Source organism: Taeniopygia guttata, chromosome 29 (assembly GCF_048771995.1).
Source record: "Taeniopygia guttata chromosome 29, bTaeGut7.mat, whole genome shotgun sequence".
Lineage (NCBI taxonomy): Eukaryota > Metazoa > Chordata > Aves > Passeriformes > Estrildidae > Taeniopygia > Taeniopygia guttata.
Window position 1 is genome coordinate 5,412,970 of NC_133054.1, and position 19,385 is coordinate 5,432,354.

The following is a 19,385-nucleotide window of genomic DNA, read 5'->3' on the forward strand; positions in this document are numbered from 1 at the left end:
AGGCGTGGTTTGGAAATCCGGCGATATGATTGGTTGTCTGCAAGGCGTGGGCGCGGCTTAGCGGCAAAACCGCTCTACCATTGGCTAACGGCTGCCTCGCGCCTCCTCCCCGCTTCTCTCTGAATGGCGGCGGGAGGAGGGCGGGACAAACCGAGCTTTTCCGCACTCTGATTGGTGAAAATGCTGAGGGTGACGCTTTCTGATTGGCTGGAGGGTGAAACCCGAGTTCTGATTGGCTGGCGAGCTCTGAGAGCTCTGCCGGGCCGCGGCGCCCGCCCGGAACGTCGCGGGTGAGGCCGGGGGGAACGTGAGGGACCCCCGGGACACCCCCGGAGCCCCCGGTGAGTGCGGGACCCCCGGGAGCCCCGGAGGGCCGGGAGTCACCGGGGGGAGCCCGGCCGAGGGGTTGGGATGGAACGGGGCGGGCGGAACTGCGGGGTCTCGTGAGGGGGGGGGGGCGCTGAGGGGATTTGGGGGGTCCTGGGGAGGATTTGGTGGGGTTTGAGCGGTTTTGTGAGGGGACTTGAGGGTTCTGAGGGGTTTTATGAGGGGGTTTGGGGGGGTCTGGAGATGATTTGGGGGGGTTTGAGGGGTTTTGTGAGGGTTTTTGAGGGTTCTGAGGAGGTTTGTGAGGGGATTTGGGGGTGCTGAGGGGATTTGAGAGGGGGTTTGGTGGGGTTTGAGCAGTTTTGTGAGGGAATTTGGGGACTCTGAGGGGTTTTGTGAGGGAATTTGGGGGAGTCTGAAGGGTTTTGTGAGGGAATTTGGGGTTGCTGAGGGGATTTGGGTGAGTCTGAGTCGATTTGGGGGGTCTGAAGAGATTTGGGGGGTTTGAGGAGTTTTGTGAGGGGGTGAGGAGGAGTTCAGGGGGTTTCTGAGGGGATTTGGGGGTGCTGAGAAGGATTTGGTGGAGTCTGGAAGGTTTTATGAGGAGATTTGGGGGCTCTGAGGGGTTTTGTGAGGTGATTTTGGGGTGCTGAGGGGATTTGGGGGATCTGTGCAGTTTTATGGGGGGATTTTTGGGATCTCTGAGGAGTTTTTTGGGATTTCTGTGGGGTTTTGGGGCTCTTTTTATGGGCTCTGAGGCATTTTAGGGCTCTCCAAGGTTTTTTTTTTGGTGGGATCTTTTTTTTTGGATTCTCTTTAAATCCAATTTTTTTTTCTAATTCCAGGATATTTTTGGTAATTTCAGGTTTTTTATTCCAAGACTTTTAAATTCCAGGACTTTTTAATGTCATTCCCAATTTTTTATTATTTCTCTCTCTCACATTTAATTTTTTATTCATTTTTTTCTTTTTTTCCCCAGGAAATCTCCCTTGGACATCTCAAAAACCTCTAAAATCCCCAAATTTCTGCTCCAAAACCTCTGGAATTGCACCCAAAGATGTCCAAGAAGCAGCAACCCAAAGGTAGGAGCTCCCAAAAACCCCAACATTTGGAATTTGAGCCCAAAACAATCCCAAAATCCGGGAATTTTTAATGGGGTTGGGAAAGGGTTAAAGGGGAGGGGAGAATTTTCAGAGCTGGAAGGGGGAAAATTGGAAGAATAGGGGAGAAAATTTGGGAAAATGGGGAAAAATGAGGGGAAAATGGGGGGAAATTGGGAAAAAATGGGGGAAATTGGTAAAAAATGGGGGGAAATTTGGGAATAAATAGGGAAAATTGGAGAAAATTGAGAAAAATCATGGAAAATGGAAAAAAAAAAAGTAGAAAATTGGGGGAAAATAAGGAGAAAATTAGGAAAAATCAGGAAAAAATGTGGGAAAATTCCCTGATTTTTAGACAAAATTCCCCCCAAAACCCCATATTTAAAGGCAAAAAAATCCCCAAAATCCCATTTTTGAACCTCACAATTTCCATTGAATTTTCCCGTTTTTTTCCAGGGATTTTCCCCCTTATTTCCAGGGAAGTTCCCCCTTTTTCCAGGGATTTTTTCTCTTTTTCCCAGTGATTTTTTCAAGGGATTTCCCCCCTATTTTCCTCTGGATTTCTCTCTTTTTTTTTCCCAGGAATTTTCCCCTTTTTTCCTTTGGATTTTCCCCTTTTTTTTCCAGGGGATTTTTCCCTTTCTTTCCAGGGATTTTGCCCTTTTCCCCTGGATTTTGTCCCTTTTTTCCAGGGATTTTTTCCAGGTAATTTCCCCAAAATTTTCCCCCTTTTCCCCCTCAATTTTCCTCCATTTTCCAGGGAATTTCCCCCTGGATATTCCCTTTTTTTTTTCCCAGGGATTTTTCCCTTTTTTTTCCCAAGACTTTCTCCCCTTTTTCTTCCAGGATTTTCCCCTTTTTTTCTGAGTTTTTCCCCTTTTTTCCCTCATTTCCCCCCTTTTTTTTCCAGGATTTTTCCCTTTTTTCCCCCTCAATTTTCCCCTTTTTCCCTCAATTTCTCCCCTTTTTTCCAGGGATTTTTCCCCCTGGATTTTCCCTTTTTTTTTTCAGTGTTTTTTTTTTTTTTTTTTGTGGGATTTGGGGAAGATTTCCCTGGAGGGGCCTCGTTTGTCTTTATTTGCTTTTTAATGAATTATTGAGAGGCAATTCCAGCCCTTTTCCCGAGGGAAAATTTGGGATTTTCTGGGATCATTTTCCCATTTGCTTAGCCAGATGGAGCCTAAGGGATGATCCCCCAAAAAATTGGGATTTTGGGGGGGGGGGTGGGAGGGGGAAGGGGGAATTAGGGGGAAATACAGGGAATTTTGGGGGGAAATTGGAATATTTTGGGGGAATTGGGGGAAAATGGGAATTTTGGGGGGAATTAGAGAAAAAAATGGGATATTTTGGGGGGAATTTTGGATTTTTGGGGGGAATTGGGGGAAAATGGGGAATTTTGAGGGAAAAATGGGATTTGAGGGAAGAAATTGGGATTTTGTGGGAAAAATGTGGGAATTTTTCTCAGCATTCCCAGGGAATTTTGGCTCAGCATTCCCAGGGAATTTTGTGAATTTGTGCTCAGCATTCCCAGGGAATTCCATGGAATTCCGGGAATTTTTCTCAGCATCCCCAGGGAGTTTTGGCTCAGGAATTCCATGGAATTTCGGTAATTCCCACATCCCGTTTCCCGCAGGTCCCTGTGCCGTGCTGTTCGACGCTCGCTCCGGGGCCGTGCGGGCGCAGGGCGGCGCCTGCGAGAACATGAAGGAAAAGGTGCCAAACATCTCCTTTTTCTGGGATTTTCCATAAATTTCCCAGGGATTTTCCCCAGGAATTTTCCCATAGATTTTTTCCCATGTTTTCCCCTGCTTTTCCCTCATATTCCCATGTTTTCCTGTGTTTTTCCCCTGATTTTCCCGTGTTCTTCCCCTGATTTTCCCGTGTTCTTCCCTGATTTTTCTCCTGTTTTTCCATGTTTTTCCCGTGTTTTTCCCTGATTTTCCTGTGTTATTTCCTGGTTTTCCCATGGTTTTCCCTCATTTTCCTTTGTTTTTCTCATGTTTTTCCCATGGATTTCCCATGTTTTTTCCCCTGTTTTTCCTGTGGATTTACATGGATTTTTCCTGTTTTCCCACAGATTTTCCTTGTTTTCCCCTGTTTTTTTCGCATTTCCCATGGGTTTCCCATGGATTTTCCTTTTTTTCCTCTGTATTTTCCCCATGTTTGTCCCCTGTTTTTCCCATTTTCCCCCTGTATTTTTCCCTGTATTTTTCCCTGTATTTTTCCCTGTATTTTTCCCTGTTTTTACCATTTCCCATGTTTTTTTTCCCCATGGATTTCCATTGGATTTTCCCATTTTCCCATGGATTTTCCCTGGTTTTCCCTATATTTTCCCCTATTTTTCTCATTTCTCCATGTTTTTTTCCCAGTTTTTCCCATTTTCCCATGGATTTCTCATGGATTTTCTCAGTTTTCCCCATTTTTCCATGTTTTTTTCCAATTTTTCCCTGTTTTTATCCCATTTTTCCAGGTGCAGGCCGTGCGGGCCGTGGTTCCCAACCGCAGCAACACCGAGATCGTTCTGGTGCTGCAGCACTTCGACAACGCCGTGGACAGAGCCGTGCAGGCCTTCATGGAGGGTGGGAATTCCCAAAAAATCCTGGAATTCTGGGAATTCTGGGAATGCTGAGAGGGAATTCTGGGGTTTGGGGGGCTGGGGAGGGAATTTGGAGGGGGTTTGGGAGGGAATTTTTGGGATTCAAGAGAATTTGGGATGGAATTTTGGGAATTCTCCTTTCCCCCCCCCTCCCCCATTCCCAATTTTTCCCGTTTTTTTTTTCAGGGAATGCCAGCGAGGTGCTCAAGGAATGGACAGTGACTGGGAAAAAAAAGGTAAGGCAAAAAATTCCAAATAATTCCCCAATAATTCCCCAAAAATCACCCCCAAAAATTGCCCAAAATTTTCCCAAAAAGCCTCTAAAATTCAAAAAAAATCCCCCCAAAAATCCTCCAAAAATTTCCCCAAAATCTCTCGAAAAATCCCCTGAAAAATTCCCCAAAAATCCCCCAAATCTGCAAAATATCCCCCTAAATCACCCAAAAATTCCCCAAAAATCTGCAAAAAACCCCCCAAAATATCTCCCAAAAATCCTCAAAAAATTCCCAAAAAATCCCCAGAATTTCCACAAAAAATTAAAAAAAAAATCCCCCCAAAAAATCCCACAAAAAATCCCCCCCAAAATCCCCCATTTCTCCCATTATTCTCCCATTTTTCCCCAATTTTTTCCCTTTTATTCTGATTTTTTCCCGATTTTCCAATTTTTCCCCTTTTTTCCCATTTTCACCTTTTTTTTCCCCCAGAACAAGAAGAAGAAACCCAAAGCCAAGGCCCCGCCCGGCCCCGGGCAGGAGGAAAAGTTGGAAAATCTGGGAAAAAACCTGGAAAAAAACCTGGGAAAATTGGAAATTTCCATCAACGGTTTCCATGGCAACCGCTGCCCCTCCCTGGAGTCGCTGCCAGGTCCCGGAAATTCGGGAATTTTGGGGGAAATTTGGGAATCTTAGGGGGAATTTGAGGACTCTGGGGGAAATTTGAGGGGAAAATTTGGGGATTCTGGGGGAAATTTGGGATGTTAGGTGTGAAAATTTGGGAATTTTGGAGCAAATTTGGGGATTTTTGGGGAAAATTTTAGAATTTGAGGCAGAAAGTATTGGATTTTGGGAGGAATTTTGAGGATTTTCTGGGGAAATTTGGGAATTCTGGGGGGAAATTGGGGAAATTTGAGGGGGAAAATTGGGAATTTTAGGGGGAATTTTGGGGATTTCAGGGTAAATTTGGGAATTCTGGAGGAAAATTCAGGATGAATTTTCAGGGGTGAAATTTTCTGGGAATTTTGGCTTTTCCCAGGCCTCGGGAACAGAATTTCGGCTTTTCCTGCCCCAGCCCAGCCCCCAACCTCGGCCCGGAGCGACCCCGGCGGCAGGAAAATGGGTGAGAAAATGGGAAAATGGGAAAAAATGGGAAAAAAAGGTAAAACAATGGGAATAAATGGGGGAAAATGGGGAAAAAAGGGGAAAATTGGAGGAAAATGGGGAAAATGGGAAAAAAATTGGAATAAAAAGGGGGGAAATGGAGAAAATCAGGGGGAAATTATTCCTTTTTTCCCATTTATTCCCATTTATTCTCTGTTTGTTCCCATTTATTCCCCATGTTTATTCCCATTTATTTCCATTTGTCCCCATTTATTCCATGTTTTTCCACATTTTCACTGTTTATTCCTGTTTTTCCCATTTATTCCCTGTTTATTCCCATTTTCCTCCATTTTTTCTCCCATTTTCCTATGTTTTTCCCAGTTATTCCCATTTTTCCATGTTTTTATCCAAGGCTGCAGCATGGAGGGCTCCCAGAAGTCTCATTCCCATTCATTCCCTGTTTATTCCAATTTATTCCCATTTATTCCATGTTTTTCCATGTTTTATTCTCTTTATTCCCATTTTCCCTGTTTTTCCCAATTTTTATTCCCATTTTCCCATGATTTTATTCCTGTTTTTCCCAGGCTCCAGCCTGGAGCTCTCCCTGCAGGCTTATTCCCATTGATTCCCATTGATTCCCATTTTATTCCCATTTATTCCATGTTTTTTCCCATTTATTCCCATTTATCCCCATTTTTCCATGTTTTTTTCTCCCAATTTTCCATTTTCTTTCCCATTTTCCCATGATTTTATCCCAATTTTCCCCCAGGCTGCAGCCTGGAGCGCTCCCTGAAGGATCTGCAGCGCTGCTCTGTGGCCCTGGCGCGGTTCCGGGCGCTGCTGCGGGAGGAGGTTGAGACCTCCCTGAGGAAGGTCCGGGTGGCCTTCGGAGAGATCCAGAGCTGGTCAGGACTCCCAAAATCCCGGGAAAATTGGAATTCTGGGGGGGATTTTGGGGAATTTTTGGGAGATTTTGGGTGATTTTGGGGGGATTTTGGGAATGTGGAGGGGACTTGTTGGGCAATTTTGGGGAGAATTTTGGGAATTTGGGGGATTTGGGGAATTTCGGGGGAGTTTTGGGAATTTGGGGGCGATTTTGGGGGGATTTGGGGTGATTTTGGGGATGTGGGGGGGAAATTTGGGAATTTTGGGGGGGATTTCGGAGGAAATGTTGGGAATTTCGGGGGAATTTGGGTGATTTTGGGGGGAATGTGGGAAATTTGGGGAATTGCGGGGTGATTTTTCGGGAATTCGGGCAGGAATTCCGCCTCCTGCTCCTTCCCGGCCGCAATTCCCGATTTTCCCGCGGCTCCGGCGCCCTCTGGCGGCGATTCCCGGAATTCCTGCGGCGCTTTCCCGACCCAGTTTTTCCTTTTTTCCTCCTTCTTTCTTTTTCCCCCCATTTTCCCTCTTTTTCCCCCTTTCCCCCCCTTTTTTCCCTATTTTTCACCCCATTTTTCCCTGTTTTTCCCCATTTTTTCCTCATTTTCCCCATTTTCCCCAATTTTTCCACATTTACTCCCATTTCCCTGTTTTTTTCCCCATTTTTTCCCAATTTCTCCCATTTTATCAGTTTTCCCCAATTCCCTGTTTTTTTTCCCCATTTCCCCCAATTTTCCCCCTATTTTCCCTGTTTTTTCCCATTTTTTCAATTTTTCCATTATTTGCAGCCTCATGGATCGGGAGGTGGCTCTGCTGGCTGAGATGGACAAAGTCAAGGCAGAAGCAAGTGAGGAAAATTCCCAAAATTCCTGATTTTTATCCTAAATTCCCGGATTTTATTCCCAAATTCCCATTTTCCAGTGGACCTGCTCTCCCTGCGGCAGCGCCAGGCTGAGGCTCTCCTGTTTTATCCCAAATTCACAATGTTTTATCCCACATTCCCGGTGCCTGTTCCCGTTTTTCCCGAATTCCCGGTGTTTTATCCCGTTTTTTCCAGTGGACCTGCTCTCCCTGCGGCAGCGCCGGGCCGAGGCTCTGCGCGCTCTGACTGAGGCTGCCCCGGCCATGTCGGAGGAGCAGCTGCAGGAGCTGCGCGCAGACATCAAGGTCAGCCCGGAATTCCCAGAATTCCTGATCCCAGTCCCATGGGAATTCCGTCCCCCAATCCCCTGGGAATTCCAGCCTCAGTCCCATTGGAATTCCTGATCCCAATCCCGTGAATATTCTGGCCCCAGTCCCATGGGAATTCCTGAATCCTGTGGGAATTGCAGCCCCAGTCCCCTTGGAATTCCTGATCCAAATCCTGTGGGAATTCCTGATCCAAATCCATGGGAATTCTGGCCCCAATCCTGTGGGAATTCCTGATGCCAATCCCGTGGGAATTCCTGATCCAAATCCCGTGGGAATTCCTGATTCCAATCCCGTGGGAATTCCTGAATCCTGTGGGAATTCTGACCCAAATCCCCTCGGAATTCTGGCCCCAGTCCCATGGGAATTCCAGCCCAAATCCGTGGGAATTCCTGACCCCAGTCCCATGGTAATTCCTGCTTTACCCTTCCCCATTCTCAGGGAGAATTCCCATTTTTCCCTGCCCCATTCCCAGTAAGAATTCCCATTTTTTCCTGCCCTATTCCCATTGGAAATTCCCTCTGGAATTCCCAGAAGTTCGATGAGGAGCTGGGCCAGGCCGGTGGAATTCCCATTGTTCCCCGCCCCATTCCCAGGGAGAATTCCCATGGAGAATTCCCATTGTTCCCTGCCCCATTCTGGGTGGGAATTCTGGTGGAAATTCCCTCTGGAATTCCCAGAATTCTCATTTTTCCAGCACTTTGTGAGCGAGCGGAAGTTTGATGAGGAGCTGGGCCGGGCCGGGCGCTTCGGCTGCGACCTGGAGGGGCTGCGGGGCAGCATCGGCGCCTTCGGCACAGGTGGGTCCGGAATTCCGGGAAAATCTGGGACAATTCCGTGGGAATTTCTCCTGCTCCAGGCAGGGGCTGGGGTCTTCCAGTGCTCCCATTCCTAATAATCCCATTCCCAGTGCTCCCAGTGCTCCCATTAATCCCATTCACAGTGCTCCCAGTGCTCCCAGTCTCATTCCCAGTGTTCCCAGTGCTCCCAGTCCCATTAATCCCATTCCCAGTGCTCCCAGTCCCATTCCCAGTGCTCCCAGTGCTCCCAGTCCCTCTCTCCACAGTTTCCCACCCCAGGCCGAGCTATTCCAGCCGCTCCCGCTGCAGCTCCGGCCCCGGATCCGCGGGATTGGCAGCAGGATCCACAACAACGGGATCAACAACGGGATCAACAACGGGATCAACAACGGGATCAACCCCAAAATCCTCGGGGTTAATCCCAAGATCCTCGGGATCAGCAACGGGATCGGCTCCAGGATCAGCCCCGGCATTCCCAATGGGATCGGCCCCAAGATCCTCGGGATCAACAACAGGATCGGCCCTGGGATCCCCCCCGGAATTCCCGGGATCCCCCCAGGACGGCGCCGCCCCAGCGGAGCCACCCCCGGCCCCACAGGTGGGGCGGGAACAGCAGGAACGGGATCGGGATCGGGATTGGGGTGGGATTGGGACAGGAACAGGATTGAGATGGGATTGGATTGGATTGGGAATTGGGAGTGGGATCGGGATGGGGATTTGTGATTGGGATCAGGAGCAGGTTCAGGATCGGGATGGGGATTTGGGATCAGGAGCAGGAGCAGGATCAGGATGGGATTTGGGATCGGGATGGGGATTGGGACTGGGGGGATGGGATCAGGTTCAGGATTGGGATGGGGATTTGGGATTGGGATCAGGATCAGGGATGGGATTTGGGATCGGGATCAGGATCAGGATTGGAATTAGGATGGAATTTGGAATTGGGTTTGGGATCAGGACTGGGTTTGGGTTTGGGATCAGGATCGGGATCGGGATCGGAGGGGCCAGGTGGGATTTGGGATTCAGCCTCTCCCCCTTTTTCTCCCATCCTTCCCAGAATTTGGGGGTTCAGGGTTTTTCTCTGGGATTTGGGATTTGGGATCATTTCCCCCTTTTTCCTGCAGCCCCCCCAGAGGAGCCGGAAAGCGCCGGGAGCAGCCGGACCCCGACCCCCAGGGACCCCCAAAAACCCCGAGAACCCCAAAAACCCCAAATCCCCCGGGGACTCCAAAAACCTCGGGGACCCCAACCCCAAAAACCCCAAATCCCCAGAGAACCCCAAAAACCCCAAATCCCCGGGGGACCCCAAAAACCTGGGGGACCCCAACCCCAAAAACCCGAAAAACTCTGAAAACCCCAAATCCCCTGGGAACCCCAAAAATCCTGGGAACCTCAAATCCCCCAGGAACCCCAAAAATTCCGGGGACCATAAAAACCCTGGAGATCCCAAAAACCCCAAATCCCCTGGGGACCCCAAAAATTCTGGGACCCCCAAATCCCACGGGAACCCCAAAAACCTCGGGGACCCCAAAAATTCCGGGGACTTCAAAAACCCCAAAATTCCCGAAAACCCCAAAAACTCCAAATCTCCTGGGGACCCCAAAAACCCCAAATCCCCCGGGGACCCCAAAACCCCCAAAATTCCTGGGGACCCCAAAAACCCCAAATCCCCCAAAAACCCCAAAAATTCTGGGGACCCCAAACCCGGCCGGAGCCGCCAGAGCCGCCCCGAGGGGGGAAATTCCTGAAAATCCCAAATTCGGGATTTGGGAATTCGGAATTTTGGGATTTGGGATTTGGAATTTGGGATTCGGAATTTGGGATTTGGGAATTTGAAATTTGGGATTTTGGGATTTGGGATCCCAGCCCAGCAACGTTTACAATTCCCACTCGGTGCCATTTCCCCTTTTTTTTTTGGTTTTTTTTTTTGCATTTTTTCCTCTTTTTTTCCTAAATTTTCCCACTTTTTCCTTCTTTTTCCCATTTTTCCCAAATTTCCACTTTTTCCCCCTTTTCCCCCTTTTTTCCATTTTCCCCCATTTTTCTGCCTTTTTTTTTGCATTCCCCCTTTTCCCTCCATTTTTTCCTTCTTTTTTCCCTCTTTTTTCCCCCATTTTTCCTCTTTTTCCCTTTTCTCCTTCTTTTTTCCCATTTCCCCCCTTTTTTCCCTCTTTTTTTCCCAATTTTTCTTGTTTTTCCCAAATTTCCCCCTTTCTTTCCTTATTTTTCCCACTTTCCTCCCTTTTTTCCCTCTTATTTTTTCCATTTTCCTCCCTTTTTCATAATTTTTCCTCTTTTTCCAAGTTTTTTCACTTCCCCCATTTTTCCCTCTTTTTTCCCCAATTTTCCCCCTTTTTCCCATTTCCCCCCCATTTTTTCCCTCTTATTTTTTCTATTTTCCCCCTTTTTCCCTAATTTTTTCAATTATTTTCTCTTTTTCCATTTTCCATCTTTTTTCTCACTTTTCCCCTTTTTTCCCTCTTTTTTTCCTATTTCCCCCCATTTTTTCCCCAAATTTTTTCCTTTTTTCCCCAATTTTTTCCCATTTTCCCCCTCCTCTTCCCGTGTTTTTCCCACCGCGATTTCTGGGGTTTGATTTTGGCTAAATCCCAAATTTGTCCCCCAAAAATTCCCAAAAATCTCGACCCCAACCTTGCGCTGGCAGCGAGGGAAGAGCCGGGATTTGGGATTTGGGGGAAAATTTGGGATTTTAGGAGGAAAATTTGGAATTTTTAGGGGCAATTTGGGATTTTTGGGGGTCCTTCCCAGGACTTGGGGGCCTCCAAAATTTGGAATTTTCCCTTTGGAATTTGGGATTTTCCCTTTAGAATTTGGGATTCCCCCCCATAATTTGGGGATTTTCTTTTGGAAATTTGTGATTTCCTGTTGGAATTTTGGGAATTCCCTTTGGAAATTTGGGATTTTCCCCCAAAAATTGGGAATTTCCCTTTGGAATTTGGGATTTCCATTTGAAATTTGGGATTTTCTCCCCAAAATTTTGGATTTTCTCTTTGGAATTTGGGATTTCACCCCAAAATTTGGGATTTCCCTTTGAAAATCTGGGATTTCCCTTGGAAATTTGGGATTCCCCCCCCTCTGCAAACCCCAATCCCAGCCCCAAATTTTCGGGAATTTTCAGGAGTTTTTTGGGGGAATTTTCAGGGAATTTCCCCAATTTTCCTTTTTTTCCCCAAATTTTGGGTTTGTTTATTTTGTTTTGGTTTGTTTTTTTTTTTTTTTTTTTAATTTTTTTCCCCCTTTCAGTGACCGAAAACTTGAGAAAATTCCAATAAAAACTTGGGAGCTTTAAAAAAAAAAAATTGGGAATTTTTTTTTTTTGAGAATTTCCCAGTTCCAAACTGGGAGCACCGGGACTGGTTATACTGGAGCCATACTGGTTATACTGGTTTGTTACTGGTTTGATTGGTGTTCATACTGGTTTTACTGGTCTCATACTGGTTTTTACAGGTTTATACTGGTTTTTGCTGGTCTCATACTGGTTTTACTGGTCTCATACTGGTTTGTACTGGTTTATACTGGTTTTTACTGGTGTCCGAGCCGTGCGGCCTCGCTCCTCACGGCCACGATCAGCTCATGGTTGTACTGGGGTTACTGGTTATACCGGAGCCATACTGGTTTGTTACTGGTTTTATTGGTGTTACTGGTCTCATACTGGTTTATACTGGTTTTTACTGGTGTCCCAGCCGTGCGGCCTCGCTCCTCACGGCCGCGATCAGCTCGTGGTTGATCAGGAACACGAAGCGCAGGCTGGCGATCTGGGGGGGCAGAGACCCCTCCTCAAAATCCCCAAAAATCCCAAAATCCCACAGACCTCTCCTCAAAATACCCAAAAATCCCCAAAATCGTACAGAGACCCCTCCTCAAAATCCCCAAAATCCCAGAGACCCCTCCTCAAAATCCCCAAAACTCCCCAAATTCCCCCAAAAATTACTCCCAAATCCTCCCCAAACCCCCCAAAACCCCCTCAGGACCCCCCCCCAAACTTCCCCAAATCCCCCCCAAAACCCCCTCAGACCCCCAAAATCTCCCTGAAATCCCCCCAGGACCCCCCACATGCCCCTCAAATCCCCCCAAATCCCCCTCAACCCCCCTGCAGGACCCCCAAAACCTTCCCCAAAGCCCCCCAAATCCACCCCAGGACCCCCCAAAATCCTCCCCAAACTCCCCCAAATCCTCCCCAACCCCCCCCCCAGACCTCCTCAGGACCCCCCAAAATCCCTCCAGGACCCCCAAATCTCCCCCAAATGCTGCCAAACCCCCCCCAAAATCCCCTGAAATCCCCTCAGATTCTCCCCGAACTCCCCCAGATCCCTCTCAAACCTCCCCAAATCCCCCTCAAACCTCCCCAAATCCTCCTCAAACCCCCCAGGACCCCCCAAAATCCCCCCAGGCCCCCCCGACCCCACCTCCACCACGGAGTTGTTGCTGAGTTTCCATTTGCAGCCCCCCAGCACCGGGCGGCCGTCGATGAAGATCGGCCGCCGGCCCTCGTTGGCGATGAAGAATTCCCCGTTGTTCTTCAGCTTGATCACCCCTGGGAGAGCCAAAATTCCCGAAATTCCCACAAATTCCAGCGGCTCACAAAATTCCAAAGGGTTCCGGAAAGGTCAGGAAAGGATCGGTGGAGGAAATGGGGAGAGAAACCCAAAAATCGCCCCAAAATTCAGCCCAAAAATCGCCCCAAAATTCGGCCCAAAAATCTCTCAGGGAACCTTCCCCCGAGAGCCAAAATCCCCAAAATTCCCCCAAAATTCCAGAGGCTCCCAAAATTCCAAAGGGTTTTGGAAAGGTTGGGAAAGGATCGGCGGAGAAAACGGGGAGAAAAACCCAAAATTCGGCCCAAAATCTGTCAGGGACCCCCCCAGAAATATCCACAAAAAAACACCAAGAAACTCCCAAAAAACCCCAAATTCCCTCTGAGGATCCCCCCCAAATCCTTGGGAGACCCCAAACCCCCCCCCCCAAAAAAAAAACCCCAAGAAACCCCAAAAATCCCCCCAAAAAATCCCAAAACCCTCCCCAAAAAAACCCCAAAATCCCCCCAAAAAAGCCCTAAAAAAACCCAAATCCCCCTCAAAAAAACCCCAAACTCCCCCAAAAATCCCCCAAAACCCCCTCCGAAAAACCCCAAAAAAACCCTAATCCCCCCAAAACCCCCCAAATTTCCCCAAAAACCCCAAAATCCCCCAAATTCCCCCCAAATCCCACCCTGCTTGCGGGAGATTTTCCAGGCCGGCCCCTCCAGCGCCAGGTCCACGTCGATCTGGTTGTCCTTGGTGGCTCTGCCCAGCGTGATCTGAAATTTGGGGATTTTTGGGGGGATTTTGGCGGATTTTGGGGATTTTTGGGGTTTTTTGATTTTTTTGGGAGTTTTTTGGGGCGGTTTTGGATGGGTTTTTGGGGTTCTTAGGGTTTTTTTTAGGGTTTTTTGGGGTTTTTTTGAGGTTTTTTTTGGGGATTTTGGGGTTTTTTTGGGGGGATATTTTGGGGTTTTTTTGGGGGTATTTTGGGATATTTAGGGGTTTTGGGTTTTTTTTGTGGGGGTTTGGGGGATTTTGGGGTTTTTTTGGGGTCCTCCAGTGGTTTTGGGGGGGGTTCTCACAGGGTTTTTTGGGGGTATTTTTAGTGTATTTGGGATATTCTTGGGTTCCCAGATGAGGTTTTTGGGTATTTTGGGATATTTCAGGGACTTTTTTGGGGTATTTTGGGGTCCCAGGTGAGGTTTTTGGGTAATCTTTGGGTATTGTAGGGATATTTTGGGGGTATTTTTGGGGATATTTTTGGATATTTTAGGGGTATTTTTGGGTAATTTTGGGTATATTTTTGGGGTATTTTTAGGGACATTTTTGGGGTATTTTAGGGGATATTTTTGGGAATATTTCTGGGATCTTTTGGGGATATTTTGGGATATTTCTGGGACATTTTGGGATATTTCTGGGGATATTTTGGGGATATTTTTTGTGGTATTTTTGGGATATTTTTTGGGTATATTGGGGATATTTCGAGGATATTTCTGGGTTATTTTGGGGCGTTTTTGGTGCCGCACCTCCCGCGAGCGCATCAGGTAGCGAACCATGCGGCCCCGCAGCACCGCCAGAGTCTGGCTGTCGAAATCTGGGGAGCTCATCCCTGCGGGCAGACGGACGGACGGACGGACGGTCAGGGACACACGGACACTCGGGGGGACACCGGAGGACAGACGGACACCGGGGAACACACGGACAGTGGGGACAGATGGACAGAGAGGGACAGCCAGGGGACAGTGAGGGGCAGAGGGGATGGACAGATGGACCCAGGGATGGACACAAGGATGGACCCAGGGACGGACAGACAGACAGACAGCCCCAGGGCCGTCCGTCCGTCTGTCCGTCCGTCCGTGCCCACCTGTGATGGAGTCCACCAGCACCTGCCAGCGCTGCAGCTCCTGCTCCAGCTGCCGGATCTCGCGCTTCTGCCGCCGGTCCGCCACCGTCAGCTCTGCACGGACAGACAGACAGACACACAGCCACTGTCAGCTCTGCATGGACAGACGGACGGACAGACTGACAGAGTGACTGACTGACACAGCCACCGTCAGCTCTGCACGGACAGACAGACAGACAGAGTGACTGACTGACACAGCCACCGTCAGCTCTGCACGGAGAGACGGACGGACAGAGTGACTGACACAGCCACTGTCAGCTCTGCACGGACAGACGGACGGACACAAGGTTCTGGAAAGGTCAGGAAGGTTCTGGAAGGGTCAGGAAGGTTCTGGGAGGTTTGGGAAGGGTCTGGAAGGGTCAGGGAAGGTTCTGGAAGGTTCTGGAAGCTCCCGGGGCTCTCACCGTGCTCCAGGACCTCGTCCCGAACGTCCCTGGAGGGGAGGGGAGAGGTGACACAGGGACACCAAAACCAAACCCCTAAAAAAACCCCAAAAACAACAAAAAAACCCCTCAAATCCCCAAAAAACCCCAATTCCCCTCCAGACCACCCAAATTCACTCTCAGATTCCCCAAAACCCCCCAAATTCCCCCCCAAAATCCCCTAAATTCCCCCCAAACTCCCCCAAAATCCCCTTCAGACCCCCCAAATTCCCCTCCAGACCCCCCAAATTTCCCCCCAAACTCCCCCCAAATTCTCGCCCAGACCCCCCCAAAGCCCCCCAGCCCCCCCAAATTCCCCACCTGAGTTTGCTGTCATCCAGCAGCTCCTCGGCGTCGGAGAAGTTCAGCACCTGATCCCCCTTGGGGAGGGGCTGCACTGCGGGGCGGGGGGATTTGGGGGGTCAGACACCCCAAAATCCAACCTGAGACCCCCAAAATCCCCCAGGGACCCAAAATACCCCAAAATCCCCCCAAATCCCCCCCAAAACCCTTCGAGGACCCCCAAACTCCCAAACTCCCCCCAAAACCCCCAAAACCCTTCCAGGACCCCCTGAAATTCCCCCAGGACCCCCAAAAACTCTCTGGGACCCCCAAAACCCCCCCCAGGACCCCCCAAATCGCCCCCACCTGTCTGGTCCTGCAGCAGGTGGTACTGGCGCAGGAGCTGCCAATGCAGCTGCAGGGCCTTGGGGGTCCTGGCAGGGTAAAACACGGCCGGGTGGCGCTGCAGCAGGTCCTGGAAGGTGTCCAGCGAGGGCATGGGGCTCTGGGGACACCAGGGGACATTTGGGACACTGACCGATGGCATTTGAGGACGTTTGGGGACATTTGGGACACTGACCGATGGCACTGGGTGACATTTGGGGACATGGACTGATGGCATTTGGGGACATTTGGGACACTGACCGATGGCATTTGGGGACATTTGGGGACGTTTGGGGACACTGACCGATGGCACCCGCGCCAGCAGCTGCTCCTCGGCTTTGCTGAACAGGACCCGGCTCTGGATGGCGGCGACGGCCTCGGGGTGCAGCTGGCGCATGGCCTGGCACGCGTGCCTGGGGACACGGATGACACATGTGTGATGTGTGTGACACGTGTGTGACACCCCTGGGACAGCCCCATGGCCTGGCACGCGTGCCTGGGGACACGTGTGTGACATGTGTGTGACACCCCTGGGACACCCCATGGCCTGGCACATGTGCCTGGGGACACGGGTGACATTTGTGACACGTGTGTGACACCCCTGGGACACTCCAGACCCCTTTGGGGACACCTGAGACCCCCCAGGAGTCCTAAAGCAGAAGCTCCCAGCGCTCCTGGGTGTCCCACGGGTGTCCCATGGGTGTCACCTGTATCCCATGGGTGTCACCTGTGTCCCCTGACTCTGCCACACCCGTGGGACCCCCTGAGGACCCCCCAAATCCCCCCGGGACCCCCCAAAACCGCCCTCACTTAAAGGTGACAGGGTCATCCAGCAGCAACTGCCAGTGCTCCTGGGTGTCCCATGGGTGTCACACCTGTGTCCCCTTGGGTGCCCCCAAATCCCACGACCACCCCGCACCCATGGGACCCCCGGGACCCCCTGAGGACCCCCCAAACCCCCCGGGACCCCCCAAATCCCCTCACTTGCAGATGACGGGGTCGTAGAGCAGCGAGTACCAGCGCTCCTGGATCTCGCGCAGGCTGAAGCGGCAGCTGAATTTCACCCCGAGGTGCACCGAGCTCAGGTCGTTGGTCTGGGGGGGATCCCCAAAAACAAAACAGCTCGGGGGGGGTCCTGAGGGGGCTGGGGGCACCCCAAAACTCACAGGGGAGGAGAGAGCCCCAAAATCCCCCCCAAAATCCCCCCCAAAGCCCCCCAGGTGTGCCTCACCTGCAGCACAGGAGGTGGTTGGATCCCAAGTGAGCGTTCTGGGGGTTCCCCCCAAATTCCCCCAATTGAGGGGGCTTCCCCAAATTCAGGGGGTCCACCAATTAAGGGGGGTCCCCCAAATCCCTCCAGGTAAGGAGAGACCCCCAAAATCCCCACCAAGGCCCCCCAGGTGTGCCTCACCTCCAGCACAAGGAGGCGATTGGGTCCCAAGTGAGCGTTCTGGGGGTTCCCCCAAAATCCCCCCCAAATTCCCCCAATTAAGGGGGGTCCCCCAAATTCGGGGGGTCCCCCAGGTGGGTGGGGGTCCCCCAAATGCCCCCAGGGGTGCCTGACCTGCAGCACGGCGTTGATGAGCAGAAGGTCGTCGGCTGCTTTCCACCTGCCCAGGTCTCGGGGGGCCGGGCTGGGTTTGCCCTTCTTGAGCCGCTTGGGCAGCGCCGGGGGGGGCCCGGGGGGCACCGGGGGGGGCACGGCCCGAGAGACCTGGGGGGGCACGGGGGGTGGGTGGCACCTGGGGGTGTCCCACATTTTCCCCCCAAAAATCCCATCTTTTTTCCCCCAAAATCCCGTAATTCCCACCAAAATCCACACATTTTTCCTGAAAAATCCCCATTATTTTCCCCAAAAATCCCCATTATTTTCCCCAAAACCCTTTGTGCCCCAAAATCCCACATTTTTCCCCCAAAATCCCATATTTTCCCAAAATTCCCCACTTTTTTCGCCCAAAATCTCACATTTTCCCCTCAAACCACCAATCATTCCCCAAAAAAATCACACTATTTTCCCCAAAATCCCCATTTTTATTCCCCAAAATCCCACATTTTTCCTCCAAATCCCCTATTTTTCCCCAAAAAACCTCTTTTTTCCCCAAAATCCCCATTTTCCCCCCCTCACCTTTTTCCTGTCGCCAGGGGGGGGTTCGGGGGCCGCCCCTCCCCCACCCCCCACCGCCCCTCCCCCGGGCCTGGGGGGGGGCTCGGGACCCCCCTTGGCCCTGGAGGGCTTGGCCAGGCTGCTCTCGACCAGCTCGTCATCGAACTTCCTCCTCTTGATGAACCTGGAATGGACTGGGATCAACTGGGAGAGACTGGGAATGGACTGGGATAGACTGGGAATGGACTGGGATGGACTGGGATGGACTGGGAGGCACTGGGGGCTTGGCCAGGCTGCTCTCGACCATCGAACTTCCTCCTCTTGATGAACCTAAAATGGACTGGGATCAACTGGGAGCAACTGGGAGTGACTGGGAATGGACTGGAACGGAACTGGGATGGACTGGAACAGAACTGGGATGGACTTGGGAGTGACTGGGAATGGACTGGGAGTGACTGGGCAGCCTCAAACCCCCCAACGCCCCTCGTGTCCCCTCCCGCGTCCTGGTGTCCCCTCCCAGCGTCCCCTCTCCAGTGTCCCCAGTGTCACCTGGAGGAGCTGCGCCATTTGGGGACAGTCCCTGTCCTGTGTCCCCAGTGTCCCCAATGTCCCCTGGGTGTCCCCAATGTCCCTTGGGTGTCCCCAGTGTCCCCAGTGTCACCTGGAGGAGCTGCGCCGTTTGGGGACAGTCCCCGCGGGGGTGGCCGGGCCCCGCTTGGGCCCCGCCAGCGACTCCTCGTCCTCCGAGCGGCTGGTGGCCATGGTGGCATCTGGGGACACAGAAATGTCACCTCAGTGTCCCCTCAGTGCCACCCCAGGGGTCACAGCACAGCTGGGGGGGTTGGGGACACAGGGGAAGGGACAGGGGGGTGACAGGAGAGGGGCTGGGGACACTGGGGGGACACTGAGGGACAGAGGGGACACTGGGGGGACACTGGGGGGTGACAGGAGAGGGACTGGAGACAGGGTGGGGACACTGAGGTGGCACTGGGGGTGACAGGAGAGGGTCTGGGGACACTGAGGTGGCACTGAGGACACTGGGGGGACACTGAGGGGGACTGGGGGGGCCTGGGGACAGGGTGGGGACACTGAGGTGACACTGAGGGGACAGAGGAGACACTGAGGGGAACATTGAGGGGGACTGGGGAGTCTGGGGACACTGAGGGGACACTGAGGTGACACTGGGGGTGACAGGAAGGGGTCTGGTGACACCGAGGTGACACCGGGGGGCCCAAGGAGGCCGCGGGGCCCTCACGGCGCCCCCAGCCCCAAACCCCGGCCTGGCGCGGGCTCCATCCCGGCCCCCCCGCCCTCCCCTCAGCCCCTCCCCGCTGTCCCCAAGCTCCCCCCGGTGTCCCCAAGGCCGCCGCGGCCTCACCAGCTCCGCGCCGCCATGGCCGCGCCTTTTCCGGCCCGCGCCGGAATAAGAATGACGTCACTGACTCCGTTATGGGCATCGCCATGTTGGCGGGTCTGCTGAAGGATCAGAGGGCGGCGCCATCTTGAGTGTGGGCAAGGCGGCGCTGGCTGCGCTTCAGGCCAC

The 19,385-nt window shown here is 51.6% G+C and overlaps 2 protein-coding genes across 4 annotated transcripts; one reads left to right on the forward strand and one right to left on the reverse strand.

Annotated features, from left to right (window-relative positions):
* The first annotated feature begins 191 nt into the window (after window positions 1–191).
* LOC115491410 (spermatogenesis-associated serine-rich protein 2) lies at window positions 192–11,526 on the forward strand. Of its 2 annotated transcripts, XM_072919643.1 has the most exons (13): window positions 192–341; window positions 1,307–1,409; window positions 3,061–3,140; window positions 3,898–4,006; window positions 4,210–4,259; window positions 4,728–4,887; window positions 5,275–5,358; window positions 6,109–6,244; window positions 7,010–7,068; window positions 7,279–7,388; window positions 8,107–8,209; window positions 8,476–8,807; window positions 9,331–11,526. In XM_072919643.1, the coding sequence occupies exons 2-13, from the start codon at window positions 1,385–1,387 to the stop codon at window positions 9,952–9,954; spliced, it is 1,872 nt and encodes a 623-aa protein (XP_072775744.1). In that variant the 5' UTR covers window positions 192–341; window positions 1,307–1,384; the 3' UTR covers window positions 9,955–11,526. The 2 variants fall into 2 exon arrangements, with proteins under 2 accessions (XP_072775744.1, XP_072775745.1); XM_072919644.1 differs by lacking the exon at window positions 1,307–1,409 and having other exon boundaries at window positions 200–341.
* MCRS1 (microspherule protein 1) lies at window positions 11,512–19,272 on the reverse strand. Of its 2 annotated transcripts, none has more exons than XM_072919646.1 (15): window positions 19,221–19,272; window positions 18,504–18,612; window positions 17,864–18,026; window positions 17,303–17,452; window positions 16,723–16,832; window positions 16,043–16,151; window positions 15,721–15,859; window positions 15,394–15,469; window positions 15,055–15,083; window positions 14,612–14,704; window positions 14,274–14,356; window positions 13,436–13,523; window positions 12,634–12,761; window positions 11,920–11,982; window positions 11,512–11,773 (listed from the first exon to the last, which is right to left on the reverse strand). In XM_072919646.1, the coding sequence occupies exons 2-15, from the start codon at window positions 18,602–18,604 to the stop codon at window positions 11,750–11,752; spliced, it is 1,356 nt and encodes a 451-aa protein (XP_072775747.1). In that variant the 5' UTR covers window positions 18,605–18,612; window positions 19,221–19,272; the 3' UTR covers window positions 11,512–11,749. The 2 variants fall into 2 exon arrangements, with proteins under 2 accessions (XP_072775747.1, XP_072775746.1); XM_072919645.1 differs by having other exon boundaries at window positions 11,614–11,739; window positions 11,876–11,982.
* Between the last annotated feature and the right edge of the window lie 113 nt (window positions 19,273–19,385).